At 44.3% G+C, this 23,754-nt stretch overlaps 1 protein-coding gene across 1 annotated transcript in view; it reads right to left on the bottom strand.

Moving 5' to 3' along the window:
- Positions 1 to 23,754, bottom strand: part of VCP (valosin containing protein) — a 38,230-nt gene that overhangs the window by 10,491 nt on the left and 3,985 nt on the right. The window contains exons 2-9 of the mRNA XM_063295914.1: positions 20,644 to 20,755; positions 19,732 to 19,904; positions 17,823 to 17,965; positions 14,792 to 14,922; positions 6,308 to 6,439; positions 6,098 to 6,200; positions 4,867 to 5,000; positions 1,409 to 1,544 (exon numbers count right to left, since the gene is read on the bottom strand). Coding sequence (XP_063151984.1) covers positions 1,409 to 1,544; positions 4,867 to 5,000; positions 6,098 to 6,200; positions 6,308 to 6,439; positions 14,792 to 14,922; positions 17,823 to 17,965; positions 19,732 to 19,904; positions 20,644 to 20,755 — 1,064 coding nt within the window. The remainder of the gene's footprint in view (positions 1 to 1,408; positions 1,545 to 4,866; positions 5,001 to 6,097; positions 6,201 to 6,307; positions 6,440 to 14,791; positions 14,923 to 17,822; positions 17,966 to 19,731; positions 19,905 to 20,643; positions 20,756 to 23,754) is intronic.

Genomic DNA, 23,754 nt, shown 5'->3' on the forward strand with positions numbered 1-23,754 from the left:
CCCAACAGCTTATTCAGGGAGGTAATAAAAAAATTAGATTAGCTAAAATGAATTAGAATTCTCTTTGTGTGCAATTGTTGATTTTTTTCCTTTACACTCTCCTTTTCCAATAATTTCCTTTTAAAATCTAAAGATTTGGTTTTCCTGACTTTATAAGGGAATTTCTCCTTAAAATCTTTCCCACGTGCACAGTTAAACAAGGCTGATCTCATCCTGCATTTCTGGCCTCAGGCAGGACAATCCCAAGCAGCTTCCTTTCTTTTTTTCCAGAGCTGGGCTGAAGGGAGACATCCTTGGAAGAAGAGTGAAGAACTCCCTGGCTGCACAGCCTGCCTAAAGAGAGCCAGTGCCATCTTTGCCTGGAACCCCTGGAAGAGGGATCTGCCAGGGAGGCTTCCAGTTCTCCTCCCAGCCTGGAAGAGCCACAGAACAGGAGCGACGCTCCCCTCTCACAAAGAAAGGTGGGGGCAGAGGAGCCCGCCAGGCAGGGGCAGCCCAGGAACCTTCTCAAGCGCTCTGGCAACCAGTAAGCGTTTTGGAGCAGAAGATGCCACTGAGTCAAAAACCTCAAGGACACAAAAGGTAAGTGTACAAAACCACACTTTTTCTTCTGTTCAATCTGCATTTAGCAGAACATTGTATGCCATATAATATGTGGCTAATGATTCAAACGTGCTTATTCATGCAAGCACATTTTATTTCTCAGCTGTTACTGATGCTTAAATTCTGCCTTTTGCCTTTACCTACTGAGAACCACGTATGTTCAAGATCAGATGAAATCCTGGTAATAGACAAATTTACTGGAAAAAATACCAACTTAAATTGATTTTACTTATACCTCCATAGGAGTACTAAGCCCCAGTGAGCACACTGCTTATTTGTAATTAAACAAATGCCACAAACCAGGACAGCACACTCTTTCTCCAGAATGCTATTCCTCCTGCAAATCATCAACTATAGCTTGAGGTCTGTAATCCAGGTCAAAGTTCACTACTCATTCCTTCTGCGTGTATGAGCTGGGCTTCAGGCGCAAATTAAGACCCAGCTTCTGCAGTGCACGCTGCCAGCAAGACAGAACCCTTACTCTCTTTCTACTGTCCCCAAACCTGTATCCTCACTAGCATGCCAAAAGGTATCTGAGAGAAGCAGAACTGCAACGTGTATCTGCTGAGTATTGTTTCATGTTAAAGGAATGCTCAACCCAAGAGTTCATAAGTTCATAACCACTGCAAGTCCAAAAATTCCCCAGGGGCTTTGGCTACTGACACAGCTGGGCACAGTTGTGCTACACTGTCTGTCTTCAGGTTGTTGCAAAGGGGGGGAAGCTCGCTGATAGTCAGCCAAACACGCATCACTAGCCCACACTGACCAATGTACCGCCCCGCCTGAACAGAACAAGCTTAGTTACCGAATCGCCGGAGGGCTGGATCGATGCTGTTTGGTCTGTTGGTAGCAGCCATGACAATGACATGAGCTCGCTGCTTTAGGCCATCCATGAGGGTCAGCAACTGGGACACAATGCGCCGTTCTACTTCCCCATGGGTCTATCGAAAGACGGGTTGAGAGAGTTAGGACCTGGAAGGAAAGAGCTTGGCCCAAGGAAGGGATCCCAAAGAGAATGCCTCAAAGAAGGGAAGCTTAAAGCCAAGAAATCAGAGAAACCAGCCCCTCAAGTTACAGTGAGACAGACACAGGATCAAATGCAGTTCATACCTCAGGTATCAGACTTCCTCCTTTGACAGTCTAGACTGGAAATGGTTAATCCCAAGAGCAAGAATCTAAACACTCTTGATTACTAATATTGGTCAGGAGGAAGGCTGAAGTTACCACAGAAGGATTTCAGGAAAATCCCACTTTCAGAGGAAACTCTCCATTACAGGCAGTCTCTGGAGGAAAAACTCTTGTCGGATTCCCCACATCTCTTTCACACAGAGGGGAGGTGGTTCACCTCTTTTGTGAGGCAGGGTAAGCCACATCTGTTCCTTACTGGTCACTGCTCTTCCTCCAGCAGAGAAATTACCCTCATGCCACAGACACAGCTTTAACCTGTAACGCCTGATACGGCTTGGCATCGTTTCTCCCACCCAGATTCAGCCTGACTTGCTCTCTGAGCTACAAGGAGCCCCCACCTGCTCCCCCTTTGTACGACACTTAAAACCATTCTGTTCCAGTGAGCCTTCAGTGCAGAGAGTGGACCCGGGGCTGCCGTTCTAACATTTTCAGTGTTGTCCTTTTGTTATATATGGTTTGGCTTTGGTGGTTGTTCTGCTGTAAAGCATCTGAGTCCATGGAAGCAGAGCAATATATAAACACTAGTATAAACTAATAAATAAACACCCTTGGCTTGATTTGATTTGCTCACTGGAGATACTGGGTGCATTTACAGTCAGGACCAGAAATATTGGAACAAGGATAACTGTTTTGGCATTTGGCCTCTACACCACCATACTGAAGTTGAAAGGGAACACATCCAGATGGGAGCAAAGTCAGGACTTTCAGCTGTCATTCAAGGGGTTTGACAAAAGTGGGGCACTAACCATTCAGGAAGTACAGCCAGTGGCATACACCCCTCCCCCCATCGTTGGTGGCTCATAAGTAATGGGACGAATGGCTGACAAGCAGCTGCATGGCCAGGTGTGGCCTGTTTCCTGGGTATCCCATGACCAATCAAGCAGATAAAAGGCCTGGAGGTGGTTCTGAGTGTTACATTTGCATTTGATAGCTGTTCACTGGAACTCTCAACATGAGGTCCAAAGAGGTGTCCATGCAAGTGAAGGAGACCATCATTAGGCTGAGAAAACAAAATAAACCCATCTGAGAGATAGCAAAAACATTGGGAGTGACCAGTACAACAGTCTGGAACATCCTGAAAAAGAAGGAATTAACTGGCAAGCTCAGCAACACCAAAAGGCCTGGAAGAGCACGGAAGACAGCTAAAGTGGATGACTGCCGAATTTTGCTCATGGTGAAGAGGAACCCTTTCACAACATCTAGCCAGGTCAAGAACGCTCTTGAGGAGGTAGGCATGTCACTGTCAACATCAACAGTCCAGAGATGGCTTTATGAATGTAAATACAGAGGCTTCACAACAAGGTGCAAACTACTGGTAACGCTCAAGAACAGAAAGGCCAGATTAGACTTGGCCAGCGAACACCTAAAAAAGCCTGCCCAGTTCTGGAATAAGATTGTTTGGACTGATAAAACCAAGATTAACTTGCACCAGAATGATGGGAAGAGAAAAGCATGGAGAAGGAAAGGAACAGCTCATGATCCAAAGCATACCACATCATCTGTCAAACATGGTGGAGGCAGTGTTCTGGCATGGGCATGTATGGCTGCCAATGGAACTGGGTCACTGGTGTTTCTTGATGACCTGACTGCTGATCAAAGCAGCAGGAAGAATTCTGAAGTGTATAGGGCTATACTTTCTGCTCAGATTCAGCCAAATGCTGCCAAACTGATAGGACACCACTTCATATTGCAGATGGATAATGACCCAAAACATACAGCAAAAGCTATCCAAGAGTTTCTCAAAGTGGGATGTTCTTCAATGGCCAAGTCAGTCACCTGATCTCAACCCAACAGAGCATGCTTTTCACTTACTGAAGATAAGACTGAAGGCAGAAAGACCCACAAACAAGCAGCAGCTAAGGCAGCTGCAGTAAAGGCCTGGCAAAGCATCTCGAGGGAGGAAACTCAGCATTTGGTCCTGTCCATGGGTTCCAGACTTCAGGCAGTCATTGACTGCAAAGGATTTTCATCCAGGTATTAAAGGTGAACCTCACATTTGTAATGATGTTGGCTGGTTCCATTACTTATGAGCCACCAACGATGGGGGGAGGGGTGTATGCCACTGGCTGTACTTCCTGAATGGTTAGTGCCCCACTTTTGTCAAACCCCTTGAATGACAGCTGAAAGTCCTGACTTCGCTCCCATCTAGGTGTCTTTCCTTTCAACTTCAGTATGGTGGTGTACAGAGGCCAAATGCCAGAACAGTTGTCCTTGTTCCAATATTTCTGGTCCTGACTGAAGATAAATCAAGCTATAAATAGGGCTTGTTGGCAAATACAGGTACAGGTAGTCCTCACTTAACAACAGTATCTGAGACCAGAATTTCCATCGCTAAGCAATGTGGTCATAAAGCGCGATGTCACGTGACTATGTTGCTTAGCGACGGCAATCATGCGTTCCCCACTGCTGTTGTTAAATGAGTCCCAGGCAGCTCGCAAGCAGATCAGCAGGCAGCTAAGTGGCTGCTGCTGGGCAGGGAAGGGTGCACAGGTGGCCCGTGAGGCACAGGGCAGGCATGGTGGGGCCGGGGGGTAGCTGTTGCCAGGCATGGGAGGGTGCGAGCAACCTGCTGGAGCAACTTGCAACCTTCCCTGCCAGCTTCCCACAAGCAAAGTCAATGGGGAAGCTGGCAGGGAAGGTCGCAGCTGGCAATCACGTGACTGTGGGATGCTGCAACCAAGCTGCCAAGTGCCGGATCATGACCACCTGACTGCGGGGGTGCTGGGACGGCCGGAACTTTGAGGAATTCCACCTTGATTACAATGGATATAAGTTAAACTGGATAATTATTTTGGCAGACTTTAAGATTGATGTCAAGCCCTTTGAGGCAAAGCAAACTCAGGAAACAAAGACCCCTTGGATTTCTGGAATGATCTGCTAAGAGAGTTATGTAAGAGTACATGGAAAGCCTGCCAAAACCATTCTCCGGCTCAACATATACTTAAAGCGGAGTCACTCTGAGTCTCTCTCTCACATTCCCCCCAACCTCGGACTAGGAATATTTCCTGTACCGGTGCTGTTCCCTCCTCTGTGTTCCTGGGGCCTGCTGTCCACAGAAAGCCGCCAAGCACTTACCTTCTCTCTCTTTGGAGCAATAGCATCCAGTTCATCAATGAAGATGATGGCAGGAGCATTCTTCTCGGCTTCTTCAAAGGCTTTTCGCAGATTGCTCTCCGACTCCCCTGCTAACTTGCTCATGATCTCAGGCCCTATGGAAAACCAGAGAGTTGGCCCTTGCTTAGGGAGGTGGTGGCAGTCCAACCAAATATGCAGCCCGTCTTCTACATCAGAGGGGCGCAACCTGAGGTCCCAGAGCACAGGGGGCCCCAGAGACCTCTAGTACCTGTGGCCAAAATGGAGAACTATGGAGCACATGTGTCCTAACTGCCAGGAAACACGCTGAGACAAGGAACTGGTCTCTAATGTTTTATTGCTTGTACATAACAGGAATCCAACAAACTGAAGAAGCGTGGGAAAACCCCAGCCATATAAACCCCAAAGGTTAAGGCGGTTCCGATCTGTGTCTCTTTGAATGGCTACCTAATTCCTCAGTGCTACGCATGCGCTTAACAGTCTGGATGGGAGCCCCCTGCTCGCCATCCTCACTCATGACAACATGGCTGGGCAGTCATCCCATCATGCACATTCCATGCTGATTCAATATAAATGTGCATGAAATGAAATTAATCTTTGTTTTGGTCCAACTCCTTACCACTACTTTGCGGAGTGCAGCCCCACTACTCTTCCAGCAAACAAGCGGTGCCGCCAGCCTCAGAACTCCAAGCCCTTCCAACTTTTTAACGCTCCTTCAGTTGGCCTTTACAGAGAGGTAACTTAACCTGCCCCAACGCACGTCTACTCCTTTTGGACTGGTGCTGATTGTACTATCAACTCTATGCACTTCTCCTTAAGATACCCTGTGGCTTCCAAGGACACAGGCTTGCAGAGACAACTACACAAGAGAGCACCTTTCATACCTCTGAGTAGAGAATGCCCCGGAAGACAATGAGGGTCTCAGAAGAAACTAGATCTTGTAACTAAACAAACAGTTCTGTTTTGAATTGTGTTTTTCAATTACTGCTTTTGATCTATCACTGTTTTTCTTTTTTATTGCATTATTACTTTAATTTTGTTTTAGGTTATTAGTGAACTAGAGAACTTTTATTATTGGACAATCTAAAATAATCTCAATCAGAAGAATGAAGGAACTGCACATTAAAGGTACTGTACCTGTTGGCGGTAACACTGCCTTTTGCTTAAGCCACGCAATGCATCCAGTTGAAACAGTCAACACAAAGCTACTCACCGTTAATCAGAAAGAAAAATGCTCCAGTCTCATTAGCCACTGCTCTGGCGATCAAGGTCTTCCCAGTACCAGGCGGACCATACAAGAGGATTCCGCGAGGGGGCTGGAAAAATACAGACACACATTCTGCACTGGCACATTAGGGCTAAAGACTTAAAGTTTAAGCACCAGCAATGCTAGAGCATTGCAGCATTGCAGTTGGAGGCTCACCTTCACCCCAATTGCCTTAAAAAGAGCAGGGTGTCTAAGAGGAAGCTCCACCATTTCCTTGATCTGAGCCAGCTGCTTTCTGCACCCTCCAATGTCATCATAGCCCACTTCGTTCAGAGATTCCTCTTCATCCTGGCAACAATAAATATGCAAAGAAATGTCAGAAAAAACAAGGTAATCATCACAATGCATCTGATCAGTCGGAAGACTTAGTCCACAAACCCAAAGAGTGCCTGCTTTAGGTATAGAAGGTCCCATGCTGAACTTCTAGCCGTTTGGGTGGTCCTGAGAAACCCCAGCAAGTTACTGTTCCTCACATGAGGAACGCTGGATTAGATGAAACAGTAGTCCAAACTAGTATAAGGCAGCTTTTGATATCACTAACAACGTTCAGCACCGCAAAAAGAAAGCCTCCCTTGAATCAAGCTTGACTCCTGATAACAATTGATAACTGATCACAGAAAATATAAAACAGATCTCTCAGCCTGTACGGGGAGAGAACAGCTCAAACAAATGGAGAGAACAACAGAAGATATTCTAGGATACGCTAAAAGGCCACACTATAACAAACCACCAGGCCCTGATGGCATCCTCTTGGGAAATGAAATGTGAAATTGCTAACTTTCTAGCAAAAATGTGTAACTTGTTCTTCAAATCAGTATCAATCCAGGATTGGAAGGGAACCACTGTGATTTTTAAAAGGGAGATCTGGGAAATCAGTCATGTCAAATTAATGTCTATACCAGATGGTAATGAAATGGCAACCAAAGCAAAAGATCACTATGCAGGAAGAAGCCTTGCTGAAGAAAAATCAGCATGGATTCCATAGAGGAAAATCCTGCTTCATCAAACTTCGGGAGCCGGTGTATTAATGGAGTCAGCTCTCTTGATACTGCATACTTGGAATATCAAAAAGCCTTTGTGTGGGGGGAATAATATTGTTCTTACATACAAGATGCTGAAGTGCGTATTAGGCGGAACAAGCAAACTGAAGCTGCCTGATGAGCATGGAAGGAGTCAGGTAACAAAAACCAGGGTGCTGTCTTTTCTGTGGTGTGAAGTGAGTCAATATCTGGATACAAGAGAGTTTGTGCTAGAAGACCAGTAGAAAGGGTGAGCTTGGAGTCTCTTTAGAAGAGCAGAATGCTGAGGCAGCCCATAGTAAGGTCACCCCATATTATTGTCAGTTCCTACACTCCTGCAGTAAAGATTGTGTTGTAATTTTGTACTGTAAGTCCTACGAACACTTCAGAGGGTGCATATCTTGTAAACTTGTGGCCCTTGAGCTCTTCTGTGTTCCTTTGACGAGGAACCCACTGATCCCTGTGGTTGTGTATGCCAATAAAAGATACTTTGTGGTGGCTATCTCCAATTACTTTGGTCCCTAATTTAAGGGGGCATTTTTCCACAATATCTTTGGCAAAGTTCCCCATCAAAGGTTGTTGAGAAAGCTTGTGATAAGCCTGTGTTTTATGGACTATGTTCAGAAAACAGAAAGAACAGGAATAAAGAGGTAATCTACTAAACTAAAAGTGATTGTGAAGAGTTGGAATGACCTCTTTAAATTGGGTCAATAGTCAAATGGAAAATGCAGTGCAATTCAAGGAGCTGTGATGTACTGGAATTTCACATATACTGTGATGGAGCCTTCAGACAGGAAAAAAAGAACTTGACGTTCATAATGGGTAGTTCTATGAAGATGTTAACTTGGCTGGGTGATGGTTCTTAATTTTAACAGCTTTACAGAGGGTTGGTTACATTCACGGAAGACACATCTACCAATGGCTATTAGTCTTGAAGGCTCCACGTTACCGCCAGCTTCTGGGCAACCAGTTTGCAAATCTTGGTTCCAATGAACAGTGGCAGAAGAGAGAGATTCCCCATCTAAGCACTACTCAGCATAGCTCTTCCAAGATCAGCTAGATGCCACCATTTGCTGTTTGCCAGTTCACTGCTTAGAAAAAGGAGACCGGCGAGACTGACACGATTGAGATGCTGCACAGAAAATCATGTACGGCATGGAAAAAATGGGTATGTATGTATGTATGTATTTATTTTTCAGATTTCTATCACCACCCATCTCTCCCGAAAAGGGGACTCTGGGCGGTTAGGGTTCTCTCCCTCTCTCAAAACACTAGGACAGCGGTCATCCAATACAGTTGACTGAAAGGCGACTTAGAATGGTCAAAAGGAAGCACTTATTCACACATTGCATCATTAATCTGTGGAATATGTGAAATCACGTGGCAATGGCTTTAAAAGGGGATAAAAGGGGACAGAGGGGCCCATTATATTCACGGACTGATAGAGAACTCTCGGCCATCTAGATTCTCTCTCATTTTTATTCTTACTGTATTTATTATATTTATAATTGTCTTGAATTTTAACTCTGTTTTTATTGTAAACCACTCAGAGCCCCTCCTTTGGGGGGGGGGGAAGATGGGCAGTGATAAAATTTGATAAATAAATAAATAAAATAAAATTCATGGTTCTGTTGAGGGCTTTCAATTATGGAGACTCAATATCATCTCCAGATCGGGGACAACACGTTTCCAAACACTAGCTGCAAGGGAGCAACAATACAAGGGGGAATGAGTCTCTGTGTCCTGCTTGGGGGCATCCCCGAGGCATCCAGTGGACCAACATGAAAAATAAATGCTGAATTAAGAAATACCTTTGCTTGAGCCAACAGGACTATTCTCTGAATTTTTGAATCCTATGTTCAAAAACTTCAGCAAAGGATTGTTACCTTGTCGTGGTGCTGGAGCTTGAGCACCTCAATGATGCCATGAGCTAAACCGTGAAGGGCCACCCAAGACGGGAAGGTCATGACAGAAAGGTCAGACTAAATGCGATCCCTGGGGAGGGTAATGGCAACCCACCCCAGTATTCTTGCCGTGAAAACTAAATGGATCAGTACAACCAGAGATATGTCGGTATACCATCGGAAGATGAGACCCCCAGGTCGAAAGATGGTCAAAATGCTACTGGGGAGGAACAGAGGATGAGTTCAACTAGCCCCAGACGTGATGACGCAGCTAGCTCAAAGCCGAAAGGACGGCTACCGGCCGACGGTGCTGGTGGTGAACGGCGAATCCGATGTTCTAAGGATCAACACGCCATTGGAACCTGGAATGTAAGATCTATGAGCCAGGGCAAATTGGATGTGGTTATTGGTGAGATGTCAAGATTAAAGATAGACATTCTGGGCATCAGTGAACTGAAATGGAATGGAATGGGCCACTTCACATCAAATGACCACCAGATCTACTACTGTGGACAAGAGGACCACAGAAGAAGTGGAGTAGCCTTCCTAATTAATAGTAAAGTGCCTAAGCAGTGCTTGGATACAATCCAAAAAACGATAGAATGATCTCAATTTGAATTCAGGGCAAGCCATCTAACATCACAGTGATCCAAATATACGCCCCAACCACAGATGCTGAAGAAGCAGAAGTAGAGCAGTTCTATGAGGATCTGCAGCACCTACTGGATGACACGCCTAAAAGAGATGTTATTTTCATCACGGGAGACTGGAATGCTAAGGTGGGCAGTCAAATGACACCTGGAATTACAGGTAAGCATGGCCTGGGAGAACAAATCGAAGCAGGACATAGGCTGATAGAATGTTGCCAAGACAACTCACTCTGCATAACAAACACTCTCTTCCAACAACCTAAGAGACGGCTTTATACATGGACTTCACCAGATGGACAACACCAAAATCAGATTGACTACATCCTTTGCAGCCAAAGGTGGCGGACATCTGTACAGTCGGTAAAAACAAGACCTGGAGCTGACTGTAGTTCAGATCACGAACTTCTTCTTGCACAATTTACGATGAGACTAAAGAGATTAGGGAAGACCCACAGATCAGCTAGATATGAGCTCACTAATATTCCTAAGGAATATGCAGTGGAGGTGAAGAATAGATTTAAGGGACTGGACTTAGTAGATAGGGTCCCAGAAGAACTATGGACAGAAGTTCGCAACATTGTTCAGGAGGCGGCAACAAAATACATCCCAAAGAAAGAAAACCAAGAAGGCAAAATGGCTGTCTGCTGAGACACTAGAAGTAGCCCAAGAAAGAAGGAAAGCAAAAGGCAACAGTGATAGGGGGAGATATGCCCAATTAAATGCAAAATTCCAGAGGTTAGCCAGAAGAGATAAGGAATTATTTTTAAACAAGCAATGTGCAGAAGTGGAAGAAGACAATAGAATAGGAAGGACAAGAGACCTCTTCCAGAAAATTAGAAACATCGGAGGTAAATTCCAGGCCAAAATGGGTATGATCAAAAACAAAGATGGCAAGGACCTAACAGAAGAAGAAGAGATCAAGAAAAGGTGGCAAGAATATACAGAAGACCTGTATAGGAAGGATAACAGTATCGGGGATAGCTTTGACGGTGTGGTCAGTGAGCTAGAGCCAGACATCCTGAAGAGTGAGGTTGAGTGGGCCTTAAGAAGCATTGCTAATAACAAGGCAGCAGGAGACGACGGCATCCCAGCTGAACTGTTCAAAATCTTGAGAGATGATGCTGTCAAGGTAATGCATGCTATATGCCAGCAAATTTGGAAAACACAAGAATGGCCATCAGATTGGAAAAAATCAACTTATATCCCCATACCAAAAAAGGGAAACACTAAAGAATGTTCAAACTATCGAACAGTGGCACTCATTTCACATGCCAGTAAGGTAATGCTCAAGATCCTGCAAGGTAGACTTCAGCAGTTCATGGAGCGAGAATTGCCAGATGTACAGGCTGGGTTTAGAAAAGGCAGAGGAACTAGAGACCAAATTGCCAATATCCGCTGGATAATGGAAAAAGCCAGGGAGTTTCAGAAAAACATCTATTTCTGTTTTATTGACTATTCTAAAGCCTTTGACTGTGTGGACCATAACAAATTGTGGCAAGTTCTTAGTGGTATGGGGATACCAAGTCATCTTGTATGCCTCCTGAAGAATCTGTATAACGACCAAGTAGCAACAGTAAGAACAGACCACGGAACAACGGACTGGTTTAAGATTGGGAAAGGAGTACGGCAGGGCTGTATACTCTCACCCTACCTATTCAACTTGTATGCAGAACACATCATGCGACAAGCTGGTCTTGAGGAATCCAAGGCTGGAGTTAAAATCTCTGGAAGAAACATTAACAATCTCAGATATGCAGATGATACCACTTTGATGGCTGAAAGTGAAGAGGAACTGAGGAGCCTTATGATGAAGGTGAAAGAAGAAAGTGCAAAAGCTGGCTTGCAGCTAAACCTCAAAAAAACCAAGATTATGGCAACCAGCTTGATTGATAACTGGCAAATAGAGTGAGAAAATGTAGAAGCAGTGAAAGACTTTGTATTCCTAGGTGCAAAGATTACTGCAGATGCTGACTGCAGTCAGGAAATCAGAAGACGCTTAATCCTTGGGAGAAGAGCAATGACCAATCTCGATAAAATAGTTAAGAGCAGAGACATCACACTGACAACAAAGGCCCGCATAGTTAAAGCAATGGTGTTCCCTGTAGTAACATATGGCTACGAGAGCTGGACCATAAGGAAGGCTGAGCGAAGGAAGATCGATGCTTTTGAACTGTGGTGTTGGAGGAAAATTCTGAGAGTGCCTTGGACTGCAAGAAGATCAAACCAGTCCATCCTCCAGGAAATAAAGCCAGACTGCTCACTTGAGGGAATGATATTAAAGGCAAAACTGAAATACTTTGGCCACATAATGAGAAGACAGGACAGCCTGGAGAAGGTGCTGATGCTAGGGAGAGTGGAAGGCAAAAGGAAGAGGGGCCGACCAAGGGCAAGATGGATGGATGATATTCTAGAGGTGACGGACTCGTCCCTGGGGGAGCTGGGGATGTTGACGACCGACAGGAAGCTCTGGCATGGGCTGGTCCATGAAGTCACGAAGAGTCGGAAGTGACTAAACGAATAAACAACAACTGTTTTATTGACTATTCTAAAGCCTTTGACTGTGTGGACCATAACAAATTGTGGCAAGTTCTTAGCGGTATGGGGATACCAAGTCATCTTGTCTGCCTCCTGAAGAATCTGTATAATGACCAAGTAGCAACAGTAAGAACAGACCACGGAACAACGGACTGGTTTAAGATTGGGAAAGGAGTACGGCAGGGCTGTATCCTCTCACCCTACCTATTCAACTTGTATGCAGAACACATCATGCGACAAGCTGGGCTTGAGGAATCCGAGGCTGGAGTTAAAATCACTGGAAGAAACATTAACAATCTCAGATATGCAGTTGATACCACTTTGATGGCTGAAAGCGAAGAGGAACTGAGGAGCCTTATGATGAAGGTGAAAGAAGAAAGTGCAAAAGCTGGCTTGCAGCTAAACCTCACAAAAACCAAGATTATGGCAACCAGCTTGATTGATAACTGGCAAATAGAGTGAGAAAATGTAGAAGCAGTGAAAGACTTTGTATTTCCAGGTGCGAAGATTACTGCAGATGCTGACTGCAGTCAGGAAATCAGAAGACGCTTAATCCTTGGGAGAAGAGCAATGACCAATCTCGATAAAATAGTTAAGAGCAGAGCCATCACACTGACAACAAAGGCCCGCATAGTTAAAGCAATGGTGTTCCCTGTAGTAACGTATGGCTGCGAGAGCTGGACCATAAGGAAGGCTGAGCGAAGGAAGATCGATGCTTTTGAACTGTGGTGTTGGAGGAAAATTCTGGGAGTGCCTTGGACTGCAAGAAGATCAAACCAGTCCATCCTCCAGGAAATAAAGCCGGACTGCTCACTCGAGGGAATGATATTAAAGGCAAAACTGAAATACTTTGGCCACATAATGAGAAGACAGGACAGCCTGGAGAAGGTGCTGATGCTAGGGAGAGTGGAAGGCAAAAGGAAGAGGGGCCGACCAAGGGCAAGATGGATGGATGATATTCTAGAGGTGACGGACTCGTCCCTGGGGGAGCTGGGGATGTTGACGACCGACAGGAAGCTCTGGCATGGGCTGGTCCATGAAGTCACGAAGAGTCGGAAGTGACTAAACGAATAAACAACAACTGTTTTATTGACTATTCTAAAGCCTTTGACTGTGTGGACCATAACAAATTGTGGCAAGTTCTTAGCGGTATGGGGATACCAAGTCATCTTGTCTGCCTCCTGAAGAATCTGTATAATGACCAAGTAGCAACAGTAAGAACAGACCACGGAACAACGGACTGGTTTAAGATTGGGAAAGGAGTACGGCAGGGCTGTATCCTCTCACCCTACCTATTCAACTTGTATGCAGAACACATCATGCGACAAGCTGGGCTTGAGGAATCCGAGGCTGGAGTTAAAATCACTGGAAGAAACATTAACAATCTCAGATATGCAGTTGATACCACTTTGATGGCTGAAAGCGAAGAGGAACTGAGGAGCCTTATGATGAAGGTGAAAGAAGAAAGTGCAAAAGCTGGCTTGCAGCTAAACCTCACAAAAACCAAGATTATGGCAACCAGCTTGATTGATAACTGGCAAATAGAGTGAGAAAATGTAGAAGCAGTGAAAGACTTTGTATTCCTAGGTGCAAAGATTACTGCAGATGCTGACTGCAGTCAGGAAATCAGAAGACGCTTAATCCTTGGGAGAAGAGCAATGACCAATCTCGATAAAATAGTTAAGAGCAGAGCCATCACACTGACAACAAAGGCCCGCATAGTTAAAGCAATGGTGTTCCCTGTAGTAACGTATGGCTGCGAGAGCTGGACCATAAGGAAGGCTGAGCGAAGGAAGATCGATGCTTTTGAACTGTGGTGTTGGAGGAAAATTCTGGGAGTGCCTTGGACTGCAAGAAGATCAAACCAGTCCATCCTCCAGGAAATAAAGCCGGACTGCTCACTCGAGGGAATGATATTAAAGGCAAAACTGAAATACTTTGGCCACATAATGAGAAGACAGGACAGCCTGGAGAAGGTGCTGATGCTGGGGAGAGTGGAAGACAAAAGGAAGAGGGGCCGACCAAGGGCAAGGTGGATGGATGATATTCTAGAGGTGACGGACTCATCCCTGGGGGAGCTGGGGGTGTTGACGACCGGCAGGAAGCTCTGGCGTGGGCTCGTCCATGAAGTCACGAAGAGTCGGAAGCGACTGAACAAATCAACGCAATGTTCAAGAAGCATAGTTTACAAGCCCACAACGACTGGGTTCACGCTAAACCAAATCTCAATCATCTTCATAATGGTTTGGGCCAAAGTTCGTACATGTTTATTTCCAAGCACACCGCTCTGATGCCTGGCTTCCTTCCAGGTGAGGAGCTGTTTGGACAGCACGGCATCCACCGAAGTAGCCTTCTCAACCTATAGCTCCAGCCATGCTACTCTTCACAGAAACACTTACCAAAGCCCCTTCCACAAAGGCTGGGGAGGAACACCTCCAATATCCTTCCACAGGGCTCTCCTCTCTCTGAATATCAAATGGTGCTTTTCGCTCCTCTATCAGCAGTCCTGAAAGGTCTCTCTGCTGAACTCACCTCTCGCTTGATGGGTTCTCCCTCACAGTGAATCACAGTATCCGGTGCGACTATGCAGTAGGGGCTCGGGTCTGTCTCCACCACCTTGAATTCCACTGCACGCATCCCTCCACGCACCAGGAAGATGTCCCCTGAAATCATTGCCATGTTAACGAGAGCCCTCACACTCCATCCACCTCAGAGACATTTAAGCTTGTCATCCTCAATCAGTTAATTATTAGTGATAGGTTAAGACTTTTGCAAGATTTGAGAATATTATTTACCTGAAACATATAATCAGTTAAATCTTTTGTTTGGTCTGGTTGCCGTAGCAGCCTCTGAAATTTTGGTAGCTTTGAATGCATTGGTAAAGGTTTTTATACCGGCTAAGCAATCCAGTATCTATCTATCTAGCTATATACTACTAAAACTCTTGTGTCTGTTTGATACTTTGTAACCTTTAACTGGGCAAAACGCTGCATCACAGGGCAGCAATTTTTGAACAAAGGTACCTCAAATGGGCTAACTTACAGAATGCATCCCAAATCCGGGACCTGTGACTCCTGTGGAATTGAAATTTTGCAAGTTTTATAAAACATTTTATGACATAATATCAAATGTCATAAAACGTTTCCTGTGCTCAACTCCTGATGTTTGACTGTGCTATACAGTTCAATATGAATGACATGGGCTATTTTCAAGGCAGAAACATCTCTGAATATCTCCCTGAATTTTTAAGAACCTTTCCAGTGAAGACAGCACATTAGAAGCTCTGCCATTATTGAAGGCATGGAGGAATCTGGTAAGGAAATATCTTTGAAATGATGACCCAACCGGTCACGGGTTGTCTAGTTAACAATAATGGTAAGATTTCATAAAGTAAGTGTGGAAGACATGCAAGAAATTAGGAATACCATTACAAAAGGTTAAGCCACACCAAATATGTTTCTTTTTCAGATTTACTGGACAACCCTATGGATGTTTAAAAAAGCTTAATTCTGATCCTTCCTCTGCTAGAGATGTAAGAAATTTGAAGGCACACTAGTCCATGATTTGTTCATGTCCATAGGTACCTCCTTTTTCATAGACATTAGTACTATGGTGAATCAGGTTCTTAAAGGAGGTTAAGATTTAAAGTTGTTAACATATTGTTAAATTACACTCTCCAAACCTGGAATATTTACAAGGAGGTTTAGACATGCCATGCCTAGATTGCTACAAAAAGGTTATAATGAGTTCCTGGGAGAAACCTTGCATGCCAGCCTCTAAGGGCTGGCTGAGTGAGATCTTTCATCTCTTGTGAACTGGATCTGGAACAGAAAGAACTTATCAGATAACATGATCCCATGAGATCTAGATTCAATATGTTGTTTAAAATCCAAGATGTAATTTGCATAAAGATATAACTACGAAGTCTATCACAGAAAAGTAAACTAATTCTATTTTTATTTTTCCTTTCTTTTCATTTTCTTCCCAGTTCTTTATTTTTTCACATTTATTTTAATCATTAGCTTACTTTAATCTTTTTATATATAATCTTGTTTGAAGTGTTTAAACTGTATTCACAAGTTTGGTATTTTTTATTTTCATTTGTAGCTTATAGGAAAATCAATGAAAATTATTTTAAAAAGAAGCATTCTCAGCGCTATCGTAGCCCTTCATTATTCTCCCTGAGAAAGCTCAGAAATATCCTACTACTAAACCCCAATACAAGAGGGACATAAAGTATTAGACTTGCTTCACATGGACATTTACAAATCTCTGTACTAATTTCTGGCATTTGCATAGTGCTTTGTAAGTAATCAAAGCCTTTCAAATGCATTCACTGAGCATGAATAATCCTGTATTGAACAAGAGTGGTACAATCGACCCAATACTGCAAACAGGAAGGTTGAAAGAGCTTCCTTACATATGTTTAGTCCTGGTCTTCAGAGATAAAGGCAAATAGTAACCCCCAAAGAATGCAGATTCAACAATCTATCCAAATGTTTTCTTTTATACTGGATTTTTCCAAATTTGGGGATAATCTGCATAAAGTCCCCTCATTTAGCAGTCCCCCAAATTTTTGAGCTTTTTAAAATCTTTTGGGGGGAATGTCACTCTGTGACATCATGACATGCTCCCAGCAGCTCTCAGGCAAAGCTAAAAGACGCGTGTAGCCTTCCGTTGTTATAGACAATCGCTCCTGCTTACGAAAACCCCTTAAAACTTCCAGACTGAGAAGACAGCTTGCCTCCCCAGACCCTGCTACCTTCAAGCCCTGCCTAGGGCTCTCCAAGTTGTATCTGCATGCTTGCTAGGGTGTCAGGACACTGGATAAAGGGATCTTCTTCTATATGCAAGATTTGTTTTATCTATTTATGCTGTGATTTGGAGGCATAACAGAAAATACGCATGCATCCTGTTCGTTGTCTTCCACTGTTGGAGAGACCAGGGACGACTACTGGGAGAGGAAAGCATGGAGGCACTCAGGCACTGTAACCTCAGAGACTCACCAGCAACAAGAACACTGCAGGTACCCCACCGCCACTCCCAAAACAATGGCAAAAGCCAGATCCGGACCATGGCAAAGGTAATTCCTGTGCTCTTGGACCCTCATAAATAAAACCTTTTTATGGCCTAGACTAGCCTTCAACAGCATTGGCCCTTTTGACTATAAACCCCATAATCCCTGATCTTGTTAAGATGACTGATGGGAGGTGTGGTAAAAGCTCCCAAACTGGGTATTGCAGAGCAGGGACAGGAAAGCCACAGCCTTCCAGATGTTGCTGGAAAAAATAATGCCCCAAAGCCAGTGGTGAGGGATGCTGGACTTTGTGGTTCAGCAATACTGGAGGGTCAGAGGCTCCTAACCCCTTATCTAGCGGCTCCTTTTACAACACCATAGTTCAGTTCATAGGGCAGGAGTCTGCAGGCCTCTATTTTGGGCAGAAAAGTCAGAAAATTATGAGACTCAGTGAAGGACATTAGTCTGCTGACATGCCAAATGAAGATCTGTAGCTAGCGATGGGTGTCGTTTTCCCATAGCTTGCTCCCTGGTTCAGGCTATTACCTTTTCTGATTGGTCTGTAGGCTTCCAGGAAGTATGGCTTGAGGTATACCTCAAAGAGGTTCCCTGTGATCCCTTCCACGGTGTCATCAATGGGCAGCACATGGATGCGTTTGCCGTATTTCACATCTGGACAAGGCTGGATGCTGAAAAGCGAAAGTGCTTCTGTTGACTCTCAGGTGCGGAATTCTTGTACTGGCCTCAAAAATCTCCCATTCCCTGGCCCTCAGTACCACACTTTTGCTGCTGAAAGAGGTTTCTGCTGATGATTCCAGAGGAGAGTAATTCCTCCTCTTCTTGCCTAAAGTAGCCTGCTATTTGTTTATTTGTTTATAATTCAAATTTTGCTACGGCCCATCTCCCCAAAAGAGGGACTCTGGGTGGTTTACAATAAAATTAAAACTATAATAATAAACAATTAAAATCCTATAAAAAACAATTTACAAATATAAAATACAATATAAATAAGTGTAAAATCCAAGAGGCTAGAAAATTCTAATCAGGTGGGAGGGGTGCTAAGGCGCAAGCCACCCCCATGAATGGCTGCCCACCTTCCCACCCCACGCGAGACGGCAGAACCAGGTTTTCAGGGCCCTCCTGAAGGTCGGAAGTGAAGGGGCCTGCCTCACCTCTGGGGGCAAGATGTTCCAAATTTATTTATTTTATAAAGTTATGTGGTCGTCCATCTCATTGAACGTGACTCTAGGCAGCATACAACCAACATTTAAAACAATGTCATAGCTGTTAAAAAAAAAAAACCCTTAGAAATATAAATAAAAGCAAGATTGTGGGAGAAGAACATCCATCTAAACACAATATAACAACTGCGCAGGCTCCCTACAGGATCCCCAAGGCTACTGGAAAAGCCACATTTTCAGGGCCTTCCGAAAGGCTAGCAGGACGGGGCTGACTTCACCTCAAGGGAATGATGTTTCCAGAGCCAGGAGCCACAGCAGAAAAGGCATGCTGTCTGGGCCCCATGGGATGGAACTCTTTAGCAGATGGGACCCGCAACATACCACTCCTGCTGGACCCGATGTGATCGGGAAGAGGCGGTCCCTCAAATAGCCTGGCCCCATGCCATGGAGGGCTTTAAAGGTCAAAACCAGCACCTCGAATTGCACCCGGAAGCAAACTGGCAGTCAATGCAGCTCATAGGACAGAGATGCAACGTGTGCCATCCTAGGGGCACACGAAACTGTGCAGTTCATAATCCACTCAGCTTTTCCACAGATCTTGAGGATATACATGAGATACAGGCGGAGAGGAAAATTCTGCCATTGGAAAGGAAGTCTTCCCGCGTGAGCAGAATATTGGCTTTCAGCTATTCCTTAATTCAATAACTTTGTAGGGCAAAAATCTATTTTGAGTAGAGCTCAATTCCTGATGACTTCACAATACATCTATGTACTCTTACTGAAAACAGTATGGAAAGGATTTGCCACTGCCTTTTGGGGGGATGTTTTTTGAACACCCCATTAAAGCTGAGCCATTATTAGCAGGTTGCCTTCAAGCAAGAGGTGCATTCTGCAAAGTCCAGCTGCAGAAGCGGTTTACACAAAAATTAAAGCTGCAAAATATGCCTTTATGTTTATCAGCCTGATAAACTCTGCCTGTCATGAGCACTGAGGGTGAGCAGGAGGGGGCCCCTATCCAGGGGGGAAAACGCATGCGTAGTACTGAGGAATTAAGCAGCCATTCAAAGAGACACAGATCAGACCCGCCTTGACTTTGGGGGTTTGTCTGTCTGGGTTTTCTCATGCTTCTTCAGTTTGTTAGGATTTTCTGTCTTATGTAGCAGCAATAAACACTAGAGACCTACTCCTCGACTCAGCGTGATTCCTGACTGTTAGGACACTGCCTAATTAAAACCCTTACAATACTGTACGTGGGTTCAACTTGCAGTCCTCACCTGATCACGTCTCCAAGACGCACCCTTAGGTTGTTGCGAACAACCCTATTCATGCGGATTTTCTCATCCGAGCAGGTGTCATCAGACAGTACAATGCATACAGCCTCTCGCCTTTTCTTTCCTTTGAGCAGGACTGTGTCTCCCCTGAACAGCTGCAATTCATCCATTTTGGCCTGTAAACAATTAATGGGAAGAGGAAAACAATTACTCCAAACGGGGGAGGCAGTGAATGAATGCTGCTTACTTGAAACTGGACATTCATTTGACTTATTAGATCAAACTCAGATAGGACCCTCTCTTGATGAGTTGGAATTACATCTTCTTTGGATATTCTAGCTACCAATTATGGAATCTGTAGTCCCAAGAAATCTCGAGCATGTTGAGTTTAGGACAGGTTTACTAACTCAGCAGAAGCACTCAAATAAAGACTAGCACCTTTGTAGGATAGGAATCCATTTTAATCATGCCAGACTACGCAGCCAGACTTTTCAAATACACATCCATGTTGTGTTCTGATAAAGCAGAATGCCGACTATGATACAAGCCAGCAGCCAAACGAGGGAGGCTTGTGGAAAACTCTTCTGGTTTTTCATGCTAGAGAGAGCTAACTAGCAGCTGCTCAAGGATCATTCAATATTTTTAATCTTTTTAATGAATGACCTCTGAGAGATGCACGCTGCTTTCATCTGCAACAGGGAAGAGCTTGTTAAGCTATAATATGGACAGAAAAAATATTGTTGTACGGACCGATTACGAGGAGTGAAATTTTCATCGAGAAAGAAAAGGAACAGTTCTAGCAGGGCAGCTTATGGATATGCTCCGCCATGAACAGCCTGGACAAGCAGGCTTGCTTCCTTCTGGGAAAGTTTCCATTCGTCTGCTAAATGGCCCCTACTATTACTCAGAACACACCTGCGACAGCGACACCACGCTGTTGTCCTCGTTGATTGCTTCATCGACAATTAACCGATTGGGCCGGTTCTTCTGCTTGAGAATTGCAGTTGATAAGTCATCAGCTTTGGAACTGCGATCAGAGAAGAGAGTTGCTGGTAGCTTTGGAAACAGAACCACACCCCACTTTGACTATTTTCTATCCAAGTCCTGCTTTACTTTTACTCTTTGAAAGGCAATCCTGTCATATGCCATACAATAAAAGACAAAGGCTAAAAATATTTTTATGTAGGATCCTCAGTTGGGTCTTCTGCTAAGCAGTTATTGATCAGAACTGTTCACAGACCACTTACTACTGTACCGTAGGGACATCTAATACACACTGCAAAAATGAATAGCAATTTTGGTACAAGACAAGACATCTGTATTCTTCTTACATGGCATTATTATAGCAGACTTTTGCAGTAAACTTTTATGTAATTCTCCAAGTGACAGCACTTCTGGCTGATTTCAAACAAGGACAGAACTTTTTATTTTAAGCTCCTCAGTTCACCAAAGCCTTAGAAAGAAGTTGCATTCTGAGAAGAAACCATTTCCACAATTTCCAAAAGACATCCAAGGTTAGCTCATGTCAGAACTCTGTAAGGAGGGAGTCAAACTGCACAGGATCCCTGAGGAGCCCTAACCCTACGTCTCCTTGTTCCTTGTATTTGCCACAGAGAGGCCGCTCAGAGATACTACACCAAGGAAGAACATTGTTGTTTACACGTATATACACTTTTCAAACCATTTAAAGGATGTGATTAATAACGGCCCAGCCTTTGCTCTGGAAATGAAAGTACAATTGCACTGGAATGCTGTGCCCCCTAGCAACTCAATTTCTGAGCATGACTTTGCATACTACAATCTTTGCCCTCACAAAAAGTTATCACCCAGAGCCACTTCTTCCACCTACAGGCAAAACAAAAATCCCAGAAACACTTTAAGGCTGACGACCTGAGGAGGACAGATCTTCATCCAAGGGAATGTCCTACTGTCTTGATGGAGGTTTCATGCTCCATCAAGCATTACTCCACCTGCAGCTTCATGATGTTGAATTTCAAACAGCTTCTCTAAAGTCCCCTTTAACCAACTGAGTAAGATTAAACCTAGACAAGCTGGAGCCCAGAAGGATGACAGAGGGAAGATCCCAAGGAAATGAAGTGCAGTCCTTCAATCACTAGCTGCTGTGGTAGTGGGGGGTGTTACTGAAAAGGGTCTCTTGCAACTCTTTCATAGTCCACATAGTCCATAGGCAGGCTATTATAAAAGCTTACTTTAATTATTTACATGAACTTGTCGTTTCACCTTGAAACAGAAGTTCAAACACTACAGTATAACCTATTACTCTAAAAAGAAAGTAGAACCAACCATTTCTTCTGTAATGCTCAGTCTGAACTGATTTCTAACAAACAACACCAGTGGTAAGGAAAAGAAACGGTATTTTACTCCATTAAGATATAAGATTCTAGGACAGGCAAAAAGCTCGTGAAAGCAGCAGGGCTGAGCACTTCCACACTGATGAGGGATAGTGCTTTGTAACTACCGTGTCACCTCACTCACAGTCTCCACAGCAATAGTCAGCATCAAGAAGGTAAAAATGCTGAGGAAAGAAGTCCCATAATGCAGTCAGCTGAGCCAAACTGGATGGCTTAGAGACGTTGACTGCATCAAAACATCAGCCAAATTGAAATAATAAAACAGAAATAAAACAGCGGCAGGTGAGGCAGCATGAGAATCAATACCACCCTTTTTCAACTTACCCAGAACCAAGGCCAGCTTAATTTCCTGGTCATTTAAAGGCCTCTGGCAAGCAACAAAAAAGCTATCATGATTCAAGCCCTCATGACACAGCAATAAATGACCAGGTTATAGAGATTTGTTGTGTTGAAGCTGCTCGGAAAGCTGTCCCCTGAGCCCCAACTGCAGTTACTACCTGAATAAAATGGAAGGGAGAATCCCAGGTGGCAAAAACTGCCTGCTTCAAGCAGCTGGCCGTGCTTTCTCAGCCGAGAAGAAAAGGCCAAGAAAAACTTTCACTAATAAAAGGAAGCTGGCACCTTGATTTAGGCTTTTCTGTAAGCCAAATAAAGCTGACACAAACTGGTTCTTTGGGTTGCCTGCTTAGCATTAATCAAAGCTAAAAAACATATTTGTGCATCTATTCTGAGGCTCAGATGTGAGAACATAATATATACTAGAACTCAGGATATGAGTGAAGAGCTAACATTTGTCAAGGATGAGCCTTCCATCTTCTATAATGATGCTAAATTCCTACTTGCCAGCTACCTTCCTTCCCTAGTTTCAAGTTATTCCATTTTTAAAACCTTACATGGAACTTGCTAGCCAGGCTGACTTTTACCTGAAGCCAGTTTGCCAAATTATGTCTACTCTCTCTAATGACAATCTACAGTGCTTGGCAGCACAAAGGCATTTATAGTACAGATCAGCAAAGCAATATTGGGGGCATGAACCCATTTGGGTCTGCAAGCCAACCTTTAAACAGACCTGGCTTTAGGCAGCGACAGAGAGGAGGCAAGATTTCTACGGAAATCAGAACTGAAAGGTACTGTTGGAAACAGAAGTAGGTTTTCATCAGGGAAGGCTTTCAACCCCACTAAGGTGTGAGACGGCACTGCAGAAAGTTTGCTTGCAAAAGGCTCGGTCCCTGCAATCTCCACCCACAGCCCGGAAAGCTTAAGGCAGTCAGTGCGGACAATCAGACAAATAATCCAGTCGCCAGGCTAGGAGAACAGCTACCCCGGCTCTCGCCCCCCATCGCAGCACCTGCTTCCACTTTAACTATAAAGGTGAGATTCTTCTGAGTACATGAACAGTCAAGGACAGCACTTGACAGGATTAAGTGGACTCTCCCTGACCGCCAGTGCAAAGGAGCTCTGGAAGATGAAGCACAAGAAATGCCTAGAGCAATGATGGAATAAAACAAAGAATGAATGCAAACAAACATGGCTAAGATTGTGAAAAAGTTGAATCTGCACCATGGCAGCAAGAATGATGAAGCAAATTTACTCTTCCACTCCTGTTGCAGCTACCTGGCAGCTTTGTAACTCAGGACTGAAAGACCCGCTATTG

The sequence above is a fragment of the Candoia aspera genome, chromosome 2, assembly GCF_035149785.1.
Source record: "Candoia aspera isolate rCanAsp1 chromosome 2, rCanAsp1.hap2, whole genome shotgun sequence".
NCBI lineage: Eukaryota > Metazoa > Chordata > Lepidosauria > Squamata > Boidae > Candoia > Candoia aspera.